Below are 19,656 nucleotides of genomic sequence, written 5' to 3' on the forward strand. Positions count from 1 at the left end.
CGTCGTTAGGAAAGTTACATAAGGGATTTAAATGCATGTGTTTGCCACATAAGTGATTCGGCAATCGGCATTGCTCTTGTTAGTTTAACAAAACTAATGAAAAGAACGTGAGCTTGTAGCTAACAACAGGAATGCCTCATGAGAGTATACCGCTAGCTAACAAAATGCCACCGGCGGCCCGACTGTAATAAACGAACATTAATGTCTGGCCTCATGCATTTGCTGGTTGAACCATCGATCGACAGTATAATTTATCAACACATTATGCCATGGATGGTAACATTGCCCAGCGCATTCACCTTGATAAAGCATGCCAACTAATAGCTATGCTAACCTAGAAAGAGAAAGACCTCTTTCTAGGTTAGCATAGCTAGCCGAAAGACAGTTCCAATCGGAGGTAGCAAGCTAATGTTTACGACTAGTTAGCTAACAATAGCTAACGTTAAAGCTAGCAAGTGTAACGTTAGTGAACAGGAATGCCACGATGAAACATAAAATAAACACTCAAAATACCGACTAACTAACATTAATCGCTGGTCTTGCGTTAGCCAGTATCGACAGTAAATACCATTGACAGTAAAACACATTGATAACCTGATAGCGTTAAACCGGGTGTCCTGTTTCAACCAGGCTATAGAGCTAGTCATACTATAGCGATTAAAAACCACATCTACCAAATGTCTAAACACTAATAACGTGACTATAAACAAATGTAACGATACCTGCTAACATGAACTGTTTGCGTGTTGGTAGAAAAAACCTTCTTCTTCTTCTTTTTTGGAGTTTGATGGCGGTTGGCAAACATATGTATGTGCATTACCGCCACCTACTGGAGTTTAGAAAACCGCCCACACGGGACAGCCTAAAACTAAAACAAATGCACCCAGAAACCACCCAGGGATATTTGATTGGTCAACATTATACTGGCTTTCTATTGGTTTATCTTTTTGATACTGATGTTTCGCTCTAAATCCAAGAGCAAAGAGAAAATCCAAGAGGAGAAATTCCAAGAGAGAGCACACTCAATTTGAATGGGAGCATAGACTGAGAGCACAAGCAGACAAAATCGAAGTCCGAGGACATGATATTTGAATGTGAGTGCATGAAATCTGTCCATAAAGAAAAGTTTTGAGCGCGAGCGTAAAGTTTTGAGCGCGAGTGTAAAGTTTTGAGCGCGAGCGTATAGTTTGAGGACAAGCAGAGTAAATCTGAGCACACGCAGGGGCTTTTTGAGTCCAAGGGTCGAAAATATGAACGTGAAATTGATAAATAATGCTCTCAAATTTCTTGAACACCCTCTTGAATATAGATTCTATTATAATTCCATAGAGAGTAAGACTATGACCTCCTCAACACTCAGGTACAGAGCATCAGTCTGAATGAAGGAGAGTAAGACTATGACCTCCTCAACACTCAGGTACAGAGCATCAGTCTGAATATGAGAGAAGGAGAGTAAGACTATGACCTCCTCAACACTCAGGTACAGAGCATCAGTCTGAATGTGAGAGAAGGAGAGTAAGACTATGACCTCCTCAACACTCAGGTACAGAGCATCAGTCTGAATGTGAGAGAAGGAGAGTAAGACTATGACCTCCTCAACACTCGGTACAGAGCATCAGTCTGAGTGTGAGAGAAGGAGAGTAAAGCTTAATTTATACTTATTATAAAGTGGCGCTCAGCACATGGTCGCAGACAAAAAATAAAGTGTCGCTCATGGTGTTGTATTTATACTTCAGTGAATGTTCGCCTCGGTTCAACGGTCACGTGACACTCGAACGCTAGACAGCCAAGAGAGGGAACGCACAGTGAAACCACCTCGGAGCCAAGATGTAACGTACTTGGCTGCAGCCGCATATAAACGACACACAACCACACAACTCACCTCCTCTCTCTCTGGGAAATTGGTCACGGTGTTCTTTGTGATTTTCACAAAGTCATACACCAAGGACAGGCTGATAAAAATAGCGGGGACACGTTCATTCATTTCAATCGAGCGAAAATTAAAACAAGGAAGTCAAGCGCGTGCTGTCTATATAGCCAATCAGACTTGCGCGTGACGTACTATGACGTAGTCAGCGACACTAGACATTTCACTAGGTAGCAGACACTGCTCGCCGACACTTGAAAGTGTCGATTCAAGTCCTCATTTCTGTCGGCGACCGTTTCAAAAGTGTCGGCAGACAAAGCATAAATTGGGCTTAAGACTGATCTCCTCAACACTCGCGTACAGAGCATCAGTCTGAATGTGAGAGAATGAGAGTAAGACTATGACCTCCTCATGACTCGGGTACAGAGCATCAGTCTGAATGACCTTCTCAACACTCAGGTACAGAGCATCAGTCTGAATGACCTTCTCAACACTCAGGTACAGAGCATCAGTCTGAATGACCTTCTCAACACTCAGGTACAGAGCATCAGTCTGAATGACCTTCTCAACACTCAGGTACAGAGCATCAGTCTGAATGACCTTCTCAACACTCAGGTACAGAGCATCAGTCTGAATGAAGGAGACTAAGACTATGACCTCCTCATCACTCGGGTTAAAGAGAAACCGGACAAGCAAGCTTAGTCACACAGCCAAACTATGACACTTGCATGCAGTGACCACACACACACACACACACACACACACACACACACACACACACACTGTAACGGTGGTCTGTGAAATTGTCGCTGGTCAGGTGACGATCTTTGTATGATTTCATGGGGGTCCATACCCATATTGTATGGAGGAAACCCCAGGGGAGCACGGGGAGAACATGCAAACTCCATACAGAAAGGCCCTTTTTGACGAGATAGCCCACCTGGCCACTAGGCAGTGAAGAGATGAAGAGTGACACAGCGTCCCAGGTGGGAATCAAATCCAGGGCTTTCTTGCTGTGAGGCGACAGTGCTACAGTACCACTGCGCCACCGCGTTTGGGCTCAGCCTTCGTGACAAGCTCATAGAACTCAAAACTCCCTTACTCTTATCAGGTGACACCCATGCACACATTACTTTCCCAGATTATGCAAATTATTATTTATCTCTCTTTCATATGCCCTTACCACTCCTCGCATCTACACAGGCACACACATGCATGCATGCACGCACGCACACGCACACGCACGCACGCACACACACACACACACACACACACACACACACACACACACGCACACACGCACACACGCACACACACACACACACGCACACACACACACACGCACACACACACCCTGCTAGCATGTCCCTTACCGCGGAGGTTGCGTATGAAGTCCTCCAGAAGCATCTTGCGGTCGGGCTTGATGTTGGGGCTGTACATGTCCGTGTTGAGCAGGATGATGGCGAAGGCCAGGATGAAGATGGTGTCCGGGTTGTGGAACTGCTGCACCACGTCTGGGTTACACATGCAGTAGCGCTGGCTGTAAATGAGGGAGAAGAGAAGAGAAGAGAAGAGGAGCAGAGAAGAGAAGAGATGAGAAGAGAAGAGAAGAGAAGAGAAGAGAAGAGAAGAGAAGAGAAGAGAAGAGAAGAGAGGAGAAAGACAGTTTCATAAGAGCAATTTGAAAGTAATAATAGGTGAGTAAAGCAGGAGGTGACATTTGGAGAATGGGTGAAGAGAGGGAGGGAGTGATGGAGTTGGGTCAAAGAGAGGGAGGGAGTGATGGAGTTGGGTCAAAGAGACAGAGGGAGTGATGGAGTTGGGGACTAAAAAGACTATAAAAGGGGAAAGGAGAAATGGGAGGCAAGCAGGAGAGTTGGACTCTGGTAAAAGGTATTTAAGGTTCTTCATCAATGTTCAACTTTAATCTTTTGGTGCTAATTATACCGCGTTCAAGACAACGCCGGAAAAAATGGGTTCCGACCTGTAAAAAGTGAATTGAACGGTCATCCAGTTTGGAATTACAGATCGGAAATTCGAGTAGGCTATCATTCAGAGCTCCGCTTTATCCAAGTTGACGTCATAGCCACATCAAAATGGCGACTTTTATCGTTAATGGTAAGCACAGAACACAAAATGTAATTATGTAATGTTAACGTTAAAATGTGTTGTTTGTGAAATTCAGCATTCAGCATGTTTGGTTAGCATCGTTAGCTAGTATGTAGCTACAATGCTAACTGAACACAGGTTGCTAGCCTGTGTCCACCTAGCGTCTTTTCCTCAGGTCCAGCGTCTTTTTTCAGTTGTTTCCAATGGGGGGGGAGCGTATGCGAGCGCACACGGACGTCTAGAGAAAGTGCGCTGCGTCCAGCGTCTATTTTCACAGCGCTCCGGCGTTTTTGTGCGCCCGACTCCCAGCGCTTCCAGCTGAAAATATTTTAACTTTTCAGAAAGACGCTGGTGTCGGCTGCTCCTTTTCTGGCAACTAATCATATGGAAAAACTATCGCAACAGAGACAGAAAGGCTCAATTGTGGGAGCAGATCGGCTAGACACTTAATATTTCTGGTGAGTGTTGAGCTAAATCACTGTATGTGTGTTGTTTGCTAATGTTAGCTTTCAGCTATCAAGCTACTACCGCACTGAACTAACGTTAGTTTCACACTGCTTCCTTGTTATATTGTGCGCTGAGATCAGCGCTTCCCAGCGTACTTCCAGCGTTTAACGTCGGAAAAAGACGCTAGGTGGACACAGGCCCAAGGCTACATGGTTACAGGACACCAAGAGTGTTGCCTCAGCTAGCAGCTAAGACTACATGGTTACAGGACACCAAAAGTGTTACCTCAGCTAGCAGCTAAGACTACATGGTTACAGGACACCAAGAGTGTTACCTCAGCTAGCAGCTAAGACTACATGGTTACAGGACACCAAGAGTGTTGCCTCAGCTAGCAGCTAAGGCTACATGGTTACAGGACACCAAGAGTGTTGCCTCAGCTAGCAGCTAAGACTACATGGTTACAGGACACCAAGAGTGTTGCCTCAGCTAGCAGCTAAGACTACATGGTTACAGGACACCAAGAGTGTTACCTCAGCTAGCAGCTAAGACTACATGGTTACAGGACACCAAGAGTGTTGCCTCAGCTAGCAGCTAAGACTACATGGTTACAGGACACCAAGAGTGTTACCTCAGCTAGCAGCTAAGACTGCATGGTTACAGGACACCAAGAGTGTTACCTCAGCTAGCAGCTAAGACTGCATGGTTACAGGACACCAAGAGTGTTACCTCAGCTAGCAGCTAAGACTACATGGTTACAGGACACCAAGAGTGTTACCTCAGCTAGCAGCTAAGACTGCATGGTTACAGGACACCAAGAGTGTTACCTCAGCTAGCAGCTAGGTCAACTAGCAGCTAAGGCTGCATGGTTACAGGACACCAAGAGTGTTACCTCAGCTAGCAGCTAAGGCTACATGGTTACAGGACACCAAGTGTGTTACCTCAGCTAGCAGCTAAGGCTACATGGTTACAGGACACCAAGGCCTCTATCTTCCGACAGGCGATATCCCTAAATAGCGCTTTGCGCACTGTTTGCGCATGCCTTAAGGCACGGAAGATAGCGTTCCGCCTTGCACCGTCCGCCAGGTGTTCTGCCGAGTTTTGCTCCCCCGCCGAGCAGCAAAAAAAAACATCCCCACCTCACGGGAGCTACTTGTAATGATTTATACAGAAATGTAACTGTTTCAAAGTGATATAATTGTCTGGTAGACGTGACCCCCCTGATTTCTAAGTTAAAACAGCCCCGAAATGGGGATGCAATTCTCGGCGGGCATGCGGAAATGTTCACGGCACCTGTCGCAAACGCAAATTAGAGCCATGCCAATTCTGCCAAAAATCATCTGCGCCCCAAAATGCCTGCGCAAACGGGATTTGGGCGGTCTTAACTACCAGAATTATTCACAGGCGTGGCCAGGCAAGGCTGGGCATTACGTCAATCAAAACCAATCAGATTCCCGTCTCGCAATGGTTGTTTGCGCGAGGTTGCCTCGCCGAGGCATGCAATATGCTGTAATTCTCTCCATGCGTAATAGAGTGTACTCACTCGTGCAAGGACAGAGGGAGCTTATTGACAGATCGTCTGTGGTGCCAATGACCCTTCGGGTTATGAAGGTAAATAGCCTATGTCCATTGTCCCACAAGGGTTCTCAATTCATTTCCCTCTTTGCGATGTGATAAAAGTTTCTCAGTGAGTTATAGTTGATTGCCTCACTGAATTATCTGCTAATACCCAATTTTAGCAGCATAATTTGATGTCTTGGCGTGGCAAGGCTGTGCTTAACTCATTGAGTGCCATGGACGTCCTTCGACGTCCAATTAAATAGTGACGTAGAGTGCCACGGACGTCCTTCGACGTCCAATGCGTTTTTTGACGGTGGGACGTCGATCAAAGCCTTCCGCAGCTCCTGTACAACTATAGTAGCTATTGGAGGTCTATAACCTATTTTACAGAACCCTTAGGTGGCGACAGTGCTCTCCAGATGACAGAAATGTCAGGAATACAGCAGCCTGACAAAGCCGTGATCAAAAGACAAACCGCGCTCATGCTGCGCGGATTGATTGCTGTTGGCAAGCAGCCCAGAGCCATCTACATGATGGCTCTGGGCTGCTTGCCAACAGCAATCAATCCGCGCACACAACTGCAGCTCCTCTGCCTGTCTGTCTGTCTGCATAGACAGTTTCTCAACACACCAGAAAGGCAGCACCCAACGCCGAAGGGCCAACCCTTACCTGCAGTCGCATTGGGCATTTCCTCATTGCTGCTGTGAGCTGCCAGGAGCCGCGCGGCACAAAAACAGAGGCTCCGAATAGACTTTGTGCGTGTGGGGAGGAGTTTACAGCTGACTCGGGGAGAGGGGGGGACAGGGGGGTGGGGCACGCATGCACCACAGAACTAAACCAGGTCACATCATCAAAAAAATATTAGCTAGAGTCAGTGAATGTGCTTGAAATAATGCATTTCACAAAAGGCTGAATATCTCAGCTTCCTGATAGAAAAGCATATTTTTGCTGTTTTTGACCTATCTTCTCCGGCTCATAACTAAAGGACGGAAAATGGTATCAATAAACTTTTTTTTGCTGATGATACAATAGAGTCTCCTTGTTCTTTTTGCGTGTTCGGTGTTTACATAGTAATATCACACAATATTCTGTGGGCCTCGAGAAATCACTGAAAACGCTCTGAAAACTCTGGCACTGGGAGCGTCCGTTCTCCAAAAGTGGCTGGCACTCAATGAGTTAATGACATATCCAAAAGGAATTCCACTTTCCACTCCGCAAATACCTCTCTGCGCTGGGAGCGCAGCCGTAATCTCCATGCAGCGCACCCAGGTATTTGCGCATAAGAGGTCCTTTTCAAAGCTCTTAGCGCAAAGTAATTGTGCACTGCTGACGATAGGGTAATGCCATCAATCCCACATTTTAGCACTGAAATGCCTGCTTTGAGATGGGGCAGCCAATGCCCAGTACAATTATCACAGGCATGCGCTTGTGTCCGCCTCCAATTTGCATTGCGCATGGCGTTAAACGAGCGCAAACGCAAAATTAGCGCTTTTGGGAAGATAGAGGCCCAAGAGTGTTACCTCAGCTAGCAGCTAAGGCTGCATGGTTACGGGGAAACATGCATCTGATAGACAACTAGTGTGTATAAATGCATGTGTGTGTCCTTAACAAACCTCACCTCCTCCCATACCTTGTCATGATATTCTCTCATCTTTTCATTGCATTGCTTATAAAATAACATTAAGAGTCGCGTTGTCCTGGTCACTTGTCATAGTTACAGACACAATCTGAATACCAAGGAAGGCCATTGAATATAAAGTCCCCAGCCACAGTCACCCAGACGTTCTCCAGCCTGTGTGAGTTTAGTGGCTGACACTGCTAGATTTATGCAGGTAGGCCTACTGTTGTTAAGCTGAAGAGAGGCAATATGAAGTTTGCAATATGAAATCCCTTACCTCGGCACTTCTCTAGTACAGACAGACGAGACAGAGGTCGGGCTTAGTGTGTGTGTGCGTGTGCGTGCGTGTGTGTGTGTGTGTGTGTGCGTGTGGGTGCATTTAGCTGTGCATTTGTGTGTGGAGTGAGTGTGCAAGCACAGGGAGTAGAGATGGATGATGATTTCACAGCAAGCTCTTTGTCCTGTCTCTGTAAAGAGCATGAACTATGAATACAGTGTTGTTGCTCCAGGTTATGGGATTTATAATACAATAGCTCGATTGTCTGCTCTGTATATGAGAAAGAAGAGACAGACAAAGAGACAGGGACTGTGTGTGTGTGTGTGTGTGTGTGTGTGTGCGCGCACACACGTGCGTGTGTGTGCACCCTCTACTGTAGTGTAAACTGTAATTGGTACTGTAATTATTCATAATGTAATATCCACCTAGGGGCTGCAATCCCACATTAATGGAATCTATATTTTCGGATGCCATAAAGACACACACACACACACACACACACAGAGGTGTGTGCGACTGTGCGTGGGTTTGTGGCATCTTCTGCTCTGCCCTTTTTTTCAGCTGGATAATCACGGGGCTACACACAGATATTTATTCACATCTCAGTGTCTGAAAGGCCTGAATCAACAGCCACCAATAATGACAGCTCTGTCTGTGCATGCTAATGTAGCACCATGCAGTGACAACCTGTCTGTGCATGCTAATGTAGCACCATGCTAATGTAGCACCATGCTAATGTAGCACCATGCAGTGACAACCTTGATTCGCTCTTACTCACAAAAACAACAAACCAGAATGGAGAGAGTGAAATGGTGTGTAATTCGGCTTGTTGAATGGAATTGGCAGTCTCAGCTTTTGGCATTTGGTGCAGTTTAACAAACTTTTTTATTTATATTTTTGCTATAGAGAATGCTGAAGATGCTGAAAAATCAACAGAATCTCATTCATAAATCATTACCCGCTGTATGAAAATGGATTCTTGGGGGGGTGGACTTCAGAAAGTTTATACTATTTAGGAGGTATATATACCAAAACATTTCTTTGCCTAAGAGGTTATACAGGATATAGGATAGAACAAAGAACATAAGGTGAGTGTATCTTTTGATGTGACAGAATGAGAGTGAATACTGTTCCTCTCCCAGTGACGCAGGCAGGGGAATCTGAACTGAATATGTGTGAGGCATGGAAAACTGGCTGAAGATAGTGCATTTGTTCATTCATTAGTACACTGACGCAGCAGATACCGAGGCTGCTGGCTGCTTATACTCACTTCCCCCTTTCTCTTACAATGCTGCTTCCAAACCCCTTTCACTTACTTCTGAGGTTTCTCTCTCTCTCTCTCTCTCTCTCTGTCCCCCCCGAGAGGGAGTGTGGCGGTTATGCAATGGTGGTTATTTATAAACCTTCCCCCCTCTATCCTTCTCCTTCTTCCCATTCTCGTCTCCTCCCCCCTCCCCCCCTCCCCCCTCTCCCCCTCCCCCCTCCCCCTGATATCACGCAGTGCCAACCTGATGTCCACTCATTACCGCTGCCAACCTCTCTGCACCGACTATGACAATGTCGCCGCTTTTCTCCTCATTGGGCACCTTGACAACGGTGACAGGTGGCTGTAACTCGGGAGGGTCTGTGGAAAACAGTTAACGTTAACATGCCGCGCCACAGCTGCACCGCCAATTGTCTCCCTGTCACAAACTGCGACGAGGAAATTACACGCTGCTTTGCTATTCAGATGGGCCTGCATTGACAACGTTGACGTGCAGCCAAGCAAAAGACAAGAAAGAAAACACAACTATTAGTGTGTGTGTGTGTGTGTGTGTGTGTGTGTGCGTGCGCATGCATGCGTGTAAGCATGTGTGTGTGGTGTTCACACACATTTTGAATAACCTAACCTATATGTACTACTGTACACAATAAATATTAGAATCCAACTCCTTTTAGCATTGAATTCTCTTTCTGTGCAACAATATCCCCAGCGATTCATGCATTTGTGGGGTCAGATATGGTAGAGTAGTTAGTACATGCATGTCCCCTCACCAGCAATATTATGCCTATTTCACATTACACCCAAAGCAGCCATTTTGTGTCTAAAATAAGGAAGTAACATGATATAAAAATTAAACAGCATGCTGCTGATGTAAATTGTATAATAATTTATATCAGTACCATGCCATCTAATTTTTATATCGTGTTACTTCCTGCATTTTACACACTGCTTTGGGTGTAATGTGAAATAAGCGTATTGAATGGACAGTGATACCAAAGGAACCTGTGTTACCTGTTGCAATATTTGCACAACAAGCCCACTCCCTCACAGCCGCCATGGATGAAGTAATTACCTGAAGGCCTCGATAAGTCGCTCCACCTTCTGGGCTTCCCCCTGCACACGGATGTGCGCCTGGAACTTCCTCAGCGCTTCGTCCAACTCCATGCCTGAGAAGTCCATCTCATCCACCACACAGCTGCTCAGCAGAGAGAGGGAGAGATGCAGACACAAAGAAAGAAAGAAAAAAAGAAAAAATAAAGAAAATCATTCCCCTTCCTGTTTCCATTTAAATGCCCACCTGCCCAGCATACCTGTTCGTTCTCGTTTATGTGCCCCAGCCTCCCTCCCCTTTCTCTCTCTCTATCTCTCTCCACTCCCTCTCTGCTACAGCACCCCCTAGGGGTCTGCAGCCATGCCCGGGAGCAAGGGCTGATCTGCCACCGAAACCCTCCCAACGCTGCAGATGGTTCGCCCTCCATCCTCCATTCATCGCAGTCTTCTCTTCATCATTCATATCTGTTAAATAAACATCCTCATTTGCATTCAATTGATGGTGTGGTCCTTGGCTCGTGAAATAGAACTTTCTCAGAAGTCCCTACGGAGCCTGTTTAGCATTCATATCAGTGCACCGCCAAGATGGCGGCAGCAGCCCCTGTGGAGGTGGGATGGGTGAACCTGCGGATGGTGACTCGTGATGAAAGAAGTTTCACTCATCGGCGTCACAGCATCACTCTGCCTCCTGCAGGGATTAGCCATGCACGGACACCTGGGATAAGGCTGGGCTGTCTATCTACTGTGTGCCACGACACACACACCACACACACACACACACACACACACAGACACACAATCCCTCCGAGCAGAAAATCCTCCTATTACCTGACTACCCCAGCTTAATGACTTTAATTAAAAAAGCAAAATGTCCTATCCGATGAGTTCAGGGGGATAACTACAGCGTGGGCAAATTTGTAGGTGGAATGAGGTTTTGAAGTGAAAAGGTGACTTTGGAGATGAGTTGGGGGTTCTGAAAGTTTCCATGCTTTGATGTGAGATGTTCTGCCGAGGCACACAATGGAATGATAATCAAACTATGAAAGTTTTCATACTTGAATTGGTTTTCATGTGGCTTAGCCCCTGTTCACACTATACGCCGAAGCAACGCTCAACCTACGCTCAACCTACGCTGAACCCACAAGTTTAATTTTTGTTAACAGGCAAAGCCATTCACACCACCCGTGCGCGTCATGCTGAAGCCACGCTCACGCCTTGCTCCAGCGATCGTTTAGGATTCACGCCTATTTTCCAAGCTTGAAGTTGCCAGGCATGAAGTCAATGGGAGTTGTGGGCAGGTTCAAGGCACGGCGAGGAGGCGCTGAGAGGAAACGAGAAGGGTCCTTGTGTGAACGGTTAGGCGTCAGTTCAGCTTGTGCCTGCCTCAAGCTTCAGTTCTACTTACGTTCAGTGTCCTGTGTGAACAAGGGCTTACTTCAAGCCTAACCTCACTCATTCCAGATAAACGCCATCTTTTTAACTGTGATGCAAGTGTACAAGCGTCAGTCTATAGTCTATTTATGTTACAATATACAACAATTTGTTACAATACATAGCTGTGAAGACAATGCTTTTGCCTCTGATGTCATCTGTTTATAGCAGTGGTTCTCAAACCTTTTCATGTCAAGGACTCCTAAACTGATACAAATTAGACCACAGATAAGATAAGATTTTGTCCAAGGGTCCCCCATCTGATAAGACTTTTGCTTTTATGTATTTGTGCATTTCGCACGCTTATTTGCAGGGTAGAGACTCAGGAGAAGATGCACCATGCAGGGTAGAGACCCAGGAGAAGATGCACCATGCAGGGTAGAGACTCAGGAGAGGATGCACCATGCAGGGTAGAGACTCAGGAGAAGATGCACCATGCAGGGTAGATACTCAGGAGAGGATGCACCATGCAGGGTAGAGACTCAGGAGAGGATGCACCATGCAGGGTAGAGACTCAGGAGAGGATACACCATGCAGGGTAGTGACTCAGGAGAGGATGCACCATGCAGGGTAGAGACTCAGGAGTGGCTGCGCCATGCAGGGTAGAGACTCAGGAGATGATGCACCATGCAGGGTAGAGACTCAGGAGAGGATGTGCCATGCAGGGTAGAGACTCAGGAGAGGATACACCATGCAGGGTAGAGACTCAGGAGTGGATAGGATGCACCATGCAGGGTAGAGACTCAGGAGTGGATAGGATGCACCATGCAGGGTAGAGACTCAGGAGTGGATAGGATGCACCATGCAGGGTAGAGACTCAGGAGAGGATGTGCCATGCAGGGTAGAGACTCAGGAGTGGATAGGATGCACCATGCAGGGTAGAGACTCAGGAGTGGATGCGTCATGCAGGGTAGAGACTCAGGAGAGGATACACCATGCAGGGTAGAGACTCAGGAGTGGATGCGCCATGCAGGGTAGAGACTCAGGAGAGGGTGTGCCATGCAGGGTAGAGACTCAGGAGTGCATAGGATGCACCATGCAGGGTAGAGACTCAGGAGAGGATGCACCATGCAGGGTAGAGACTCAGGAGAGGATGCACCATGCAGGGTAGAGACTAAGGAGAAGATGCACCATGCAGAGTAGAGACTCAGGAGAGGATGCACCATGCAGGGTAGTGACTCAGGAGAGGATGCACCATGCAGGGTAGAGACTCAGGAGAAGATGCACCATGCAGGGTAGAGACTCAGGAGAAGATGCACCATGCAGGGTAGAGACTCAGGAGAGGATGCACCATGCAGGGTAGAGACTCAGGAGTGGATGCACCATGCAGGGTAGAGACTCAGGAGATGATGTGCCATGCAGGGTAGAGACTCAGGAGAAGATGCACCATGCAGGGTAGAGACTCAGGAGAGGATGCACCATGCAGGGTAGAGACTCAGGAGAGGATGCACCATGCAGGGTAGAGACTCAGGAGAAGATGCACCATGCAGGGTAGAGACTCAGGAGAGGATGCACCATGCAGGGTAGAGACTCAGGAGTGGATGCACCATGCAGGGTAGAGACTCAGCAGTGGATGCACCATGCAGGGTAGAGACTCAGGAGACGATGTGCCATGCAGGGTAGAGACTCAGGAGAAGATGCACCATGCAGGGTAGAGACTCAGGAGAGGATGCACCATGCAGGGTAGAGACTCAGGAGAGGATGCACCATGCAGGGTAGAGACTCAGGAGAGGATGCACCATGCAGGGTAGAGACTCAGCAGTGGATGTGCCATGCAGGGTAGAGACTCAGCAGTGGATGTGCCATGCAGGGTAGAGACTCAGGAGATGATGCACCATGCAGGGTAGAGACTCAGGAGTGGATGCACCATGCAGGGTAGAGACTCAGGAGAGGATACACCATGCAGGGTAGAGACTCAGGGGTGGATGCGCCATGCAGGGTAGAGACTCAGGAGTGGATAGGATGCACCATGCAGGGTAGAGACTCAGGAGAGGATAGGATGCACCATGCAGGGTAGAGACTCAGGAGTGGATAGGATGCACCATGCAGGGTAGAGACTCAGGAGTGGATAGGATGCGCCATGCAGGGTAGAGACTCAGGAGTGGATAGGATGCACCATGCAGGGTAGAGACTCAGGAGTGGATAGGATGCGCCATGCAGGGTAGAGACTCAGGAGTGGATAGGATGCACCATGCAGGGTAGAGACTCAGGAGAGGATACACCATGCAGGGTAGAGACTCAGGAGTGGATGCGCCATGCAGGGTAGAGACTCAGGAGAGGATGTGCCATGCAGGGTAGAGACTCAGGAGTGGATAGGATGCACCATGCAGGGTAGAGACTCAGGAGAGGATGCACCATGCAGGGTAGAGACTCAGGAGAGGATACACCATGCAGGGTAGAGACTCAGGAGTGGATAGGATGCACCATGCAGGGTAGAGACTCAGGAGAGGATGCACCATGCAGGGTAGAGACTCAGGAGAGGATACACCATGCAGGGTAGAGACTCAGGAGTGGATAGGATGCACCATGCAGGGTAGAGACTCAGGAGAGGATGCACCATGCAGGGTAGAGACTCAGGAGAGGATGCACCATGCAGGGTAGAGACTCAGGAGAGGATGCACCATGCAGGGTAGAGACTCAGGAGAGGATGCACCATGCAGGGTAGAGACTCAGGAGAGGATGCACCATGCAGGGTAGAGACTCAGGAGAGGATGCACCATGCAGGGTAGAGACTCAGGAGAGGATGCACCATGCAGGGTAGAGACTCAGGAGTGGTGTCACTCTGTCTATGTGAGTGTGAAGGCGTAAAATACAGACCCCTGAAAAGTGTTTGGGCACATTTTGGAGGTGATCGGAGCAATGACCAAAATAGTCATACATCATCGTGTTACATCGTGAATTATAGTGAAACAATTTTTTTCACATTTTTGCTGTGGACCCCCTGGGACCAATAATTCAACCAATAATATCATGACATGACAGCTGTCAATCAATCTTCATGGATAGGAGAAAATTCCAAGCAGGCAACAGGGCTGCATATATAGGCAGACTTTGCTAGCCCATAAATGTTAATATAGACGGTTTTAACTTGACAACAAAAACATTCTACATTGAACCCCCGCTCACTTCCTGTTGCAGTGTTTGCTATGGACATAAAAGAAAAAAAAACATTCAAGTGCAGGACTGACCATTCCATGAAAACCGTCTATACAGCTGAGCAGCGAAAACAAAAGTAACGATGTCGAGTGAATATTTCTGCAGTTTGCCGAATGCTGAGAAAAAGGAAGTGCTGTGGGGTTGCGCTCTGGTGAAAACCGTCTATACCTGGCCAACATAAAACGAATGGTAATGTCTTCATTTAATGTAGATGCAAATGACATGTAATTGGCTCGTTAACTCAAGGGTTCCCAAACTTTTCAGCCCCCGACCAGAAAATAACTGTGCCAGAGGCTCGCGACCCCCACCCCGAAGGTGGTTGAAGCATACAAACATTTATGCGCACATGAGAATTTCATAAACAAAAACAAAAAGTAACAATTATGGTTAAAATGTGCTCTTTTTAAATTGTATTTCACACATTTTGTAGTTCACACATTCTTTAGGCCAATTTCACACATTCTGGAAATTGTCACGCGACCCCCCGGGGGGTCCCGACCCCCACTTTGGGAACCACTGCGTAAGCTCACATTCCAGAAATATTGCTATTTACCACGGCTCATCGCACACTTCAAGAGCGCAGTGAACCGCAGTGAACCAGCGAGTACGCAGTCCATGGGGCTGTATTTACATTATATTGTGTTTGTACATAGACCGTTATTGAAACACGACCAGTAGGGTTCAGATTTGGCAGGTAAAATACATTATTTAGCAGACTGCTATCCCCCTCTGCTCAGAGGCACGGGCAGGGCAGCACTCGCCTCACATTCAGTCAGTCCAGTCCCTCAGACACGACCACTTTCCAATGATCAAATCAAACTCCTCCACACGCTATGTCCCTCCTCTTTACCCTGTTTCACTCGGAATGCATCACGATATGGAATCACATACAGTATCCTGGAAATGTCATTTCAGCTCGACTTTAATGTACCGTAGATGCAAAGGAAGATGTAACTGGCTCGGTATAACACACATTTCAATTGCGCAAACCAGGCAACTAATAAAATAGTATAAATATTGTTTTATAAAACTTTTTGTATAATAGTTGTGTCTCGTGAATTTAAACATTAATGAGTTTGCATGTCTCAGGAATTTTATTATTTAATTTGTGGAAATATGCAATATGAGGACAAAATAGTGTATCTAGGAGAATCTGCAGACTTCATTCAATCTGTTTGAACCAGAAATAGCTTTATTATCCCAGTTTGGCAAAAATTACGACGCAAGGTCCCACTTCCTATGTCAAGATTTCAACCGCTGCCTCTTGTGGCTCCGTTCTGAAGGGCAAGGGGGAAAACAAAGGGTAGGGGTAAAAGGAGAAATGGGGACAGGCCTAAAAAAACCTTGTGAAATAAAGGGCTCAGTGCACAAAGTACCCTTCACTCAAGTCCCTGATCTCCCTGTTCATGACTCACCTCCTCTCCGCCACCTCTCCCTCTCCTTCCCCGGCTGTCACTCCTTGTTTATGTAATGTCAGTGGAGATGTTGTCTAGCCTCAGTGCTTCAGTCCTTCCCATCCCTCTACGCACTCAAACATGAGCACACACAAACACACACACACACACACAAACACACACACAGGCCACCATGCACACACATGCGTACTCTCCGCACACACTTATATGCATACATAAGCTTGGAAAGATGAATGAGTGTTCAAAACTGCAGTTCCTCAAATGGCCACTTGAGGCTGGCTCCAAAAGAGAGTAATTCCCCATAGACCCCCATGTTAAAATGCCCCACTTTACAACAGAAATAAACATGTTTACAGCCTGGTACCAAAAAACGGTTTTGGTCTCTATAGCTAATTTCACCGTTCATAACAACTGTACAGGGGGTGAAATTTTATAGAACTCACCTATGACTGCAAAAAGAAGTATGATTGTATAGAAGTCAATGGGAAAATCACTCACTACCTCAGTAAACACGTTACTAATGATCGAGTTTATGGTCTGAATCGCTAGTTTCAAGTCTTCTTCAATACAGCATGATGTTCCTTTCGTACATTATGGTCCCATTTAAAGTAAAATAGACAATAAAGCAGACTGTGATTTCGGGCGAGATTGAGAGGTCACCTGTCCAGTGATCGCACAGCTCGCCGATCACTGACCAATAACAGGAGGCGGCGCTATGTCTCTTCTCGTCCAAGATGGCGACGGTCAAAATGCCAAACTCGAGGCTTCAAAATGGGAGACCACAAACCAATGGGTGATGTCACGGTGGCTACGTCCATATCTTTATACAGTCTATGGCCTAGTTCCTCATTGCGCGGCTCGCGAGACGCTGGCGGCGCTGGCAGTGCACTCCCGACTTTAACAGTCGGAAAAAGACGCTAGGTGGACACAGGCCCTAAGGCAGACACTCACTCACTTGATCAGCATACAGTACGTCCCTATCTTTATACAGTCTATGGTAGACACTCACTCACTTGATCAGTATACAGTACGTCCAAATCTTTATACAGTCTATGGCAGACACTCACTCACTTGATCAGTATACAGTAGGTCGCTATCTTTATACAGTCTATGGCAGACACTCAATCACTTGATCAGTATACAGTACGTCCATATATTTATACAGTGGCAGACACTCAATCACTTGATCAGTATACAGTAGGTCCCTATCTTTATACAGTCTATGGCATACATTCACTCACTTGATCAGTATACAGTACGTCCATATCTTTATACAGTCTATGGCAGACACTCACTCACTTGATCAGTATACAGTACGTCCCTATCTTTATACAGTCTATGGCAGGGGTGCCCACACTTTTTCAGCTTGGGAGCTACCGTAAAATACCAATTAGAAGCCGACTTCCAAATTGCCGCGGGTCCCATATATAAGCGGGGTCTGGATACATATTTTGTACATAAAAGCAGGTCCCAATTTGACGCCCGGTTAGTTTTTTCAATGTTTTCTTTTTACCTTTGCGACATCCTGTTGAATGCATCTCCCAAACACAACGAAGAAGAAAAATCGGATGAAGAATACGAACAACGAGGAAACGGGAACAACGAGGAAAAAAAACACATGCACGAAACTTGCTGATCAAAATTCGTTTTCCCTCAACATCTGATGATTCTGAAAATTGTGTAGGCATTTCCTGAAGATTTTTATACACTAAAACCGACATCTCTGGTGTAATAATTATTTTGAGAAATGTGCCTATGGTATATTTCCCTGCCAGCGGGCATAGAAGTCCGCTTCTAATTGGTATTTCACCGCTCTTTCACATGTGCGCTACTGAAGAGGGTGCTCCGTGAGTGATGAACAGCGGAGGAGGCAGCGCATGCAGCCAGCGGAGGAGGCAGCGCATGCAACAAATAATCTGCTCACATGATGATCATGTTCTCTCACCTTCAGCGGAGAAAGTTTAGTGGTAAATACCGGTAGGTCACAGTTCAGCTCAAATTTTATTTGATTTCATGTACAGGCCAGAACTGGCATGCAATGTGCTCTGCTGCGCTGAGAGGGAGGCGCGGCTCTCCCCATAGACAAGCAATCGTGTGGGGTGCTGACTGTAGCCAACTCATTAAAATAAATGGTTTAAATAAACAATTTCATACTATTTACAATCTTTGCTGAGCAATATTTTTGTACAAAAATAATTAAAGCAGGTCCCAAACTGCCGCAGGTCCCATATTGACGCGGGGTCTGGCTACATATTTTGTCAATTAACGCCCGGGCTAATAATTGGTATTTTACGGTACTTTTAAAATGACCAAGTCAAAGTGATCTACCAAACATATTTATTTATATATATATACACTGAGTATACAGTGGAAAACAGTGGAACAGTGGAAAAACAGTGGAAACAGTGGAAAAACAGTGGAAAAACAGTGGAAAAACAGTGGAAACAGTGGAAAAACAGTAAAAAAAAAAAAAAAAAAAAAAAAATTCTTCCCCAATGCCACGCGATCGACCACACTACCTTCGCGATCGACCGGTCGATCGCGATCGACGTATTGGGCACCCCTGGTCTATGGCATACATTCACTCACTTGATCAGTATACAGTATGTCCATATCTTTATACAGTCTATGGCAGACACTCACTCACTTGATCAGTATACAGTACATCCATATCTTTATACAGTCTATGGCAGACACTCACTCACTTGATCAGTATACAGTACGTCCATATCTTTATACAGTCTATATGGCATACATTCACTCACTTGATCAGTATACAGTACGTCCCTATCTTTATACAGTCTATGGCATACATTCACTCACTTGATCAGTATACAGTACGTCCATATCTTTATACAGTCTATGGCAGACACTCACTCACTTGATCAGTATACAGTATGTCCATATCTTTATACAGTCTATGGCAGACACTCACTCACTTGATCAGTATACAGTACGTCCATATCTTTATACAGTCTATGGCATACATTCACTCACTTGATCAGTATACAGTACGTCCATATCTTTATACAGTCTATGGCAGACACTCACTCACTTGATCAGTATACAGTACGTCCATATCTTTATACAGTCTATATGGCATACATTCACTCACTTGATCAGTATACAATACGTCCCTATCTTTATACAGTCTATGGCATACATTCACTCACTTGATCAGTATACAGTACGTCCATATCTTTATACAGTCTATGGCAGACACTCACTCACTTAATCAGTATACAGTACGTCCATATCTTTATACAGTCTATGGCAGACACTCACTCACTTGATCAGTATACAGTACGTCCATATCTTTATACAGTCTATATGGCATACATTCACTCACTTGATCAGTATACAATACGTCCCTATCTTTATACAGTCTATTGTGGCTTTTAAACATGAACTCTGGATCATGTCCTGCTAGAGAGAGCAGGATATTTTCAGGTTTTGCCTTTCTAA

The 19,656-nt window shown here is 46.1% G+C and overlaps 1 protein-coding gene across 1 annotated transcript in view; it reads right to left on the minus strand.

Moving 5' to 3' along the window:
- iqsec3a (IQ motif and Sec7 domain ArfGEF 3a) overlaps positions 1-19,656 on the minus strand; it is a gene marked incomplete at both ends in the record, with an annotated part of 237,932 nt that overhangs the window by 42,118 nt on the left and 176,158 nt on the right. The window contains 2 exons of the mRNA XM_083652288.1: positions 3,241-3,407; positions 10,212-10,334. Of these exons, the coding sequence (XP_083508414.1) occupies positions 3,241-3,407; positions 10,212-10,334 (290 nt within the window). The remainder of the gene's footprint in view (positions 1-3,240; positions 3,408-10,211; positions 10,335-19,656) is intronic.

This window comes from Poromitra crassiceps (assembly GCF_964638095.1).
Source record: "Poromitra crassiceps genome assembly, chromosome: 2".
In the NCBI taxonomy this organism is placed as follows: Eukaryota; Metazoa; Chordata; class Actinopteri; order Beryciformes; family Melamphaidae; genus Poromitra; species Poromitra crassiceps.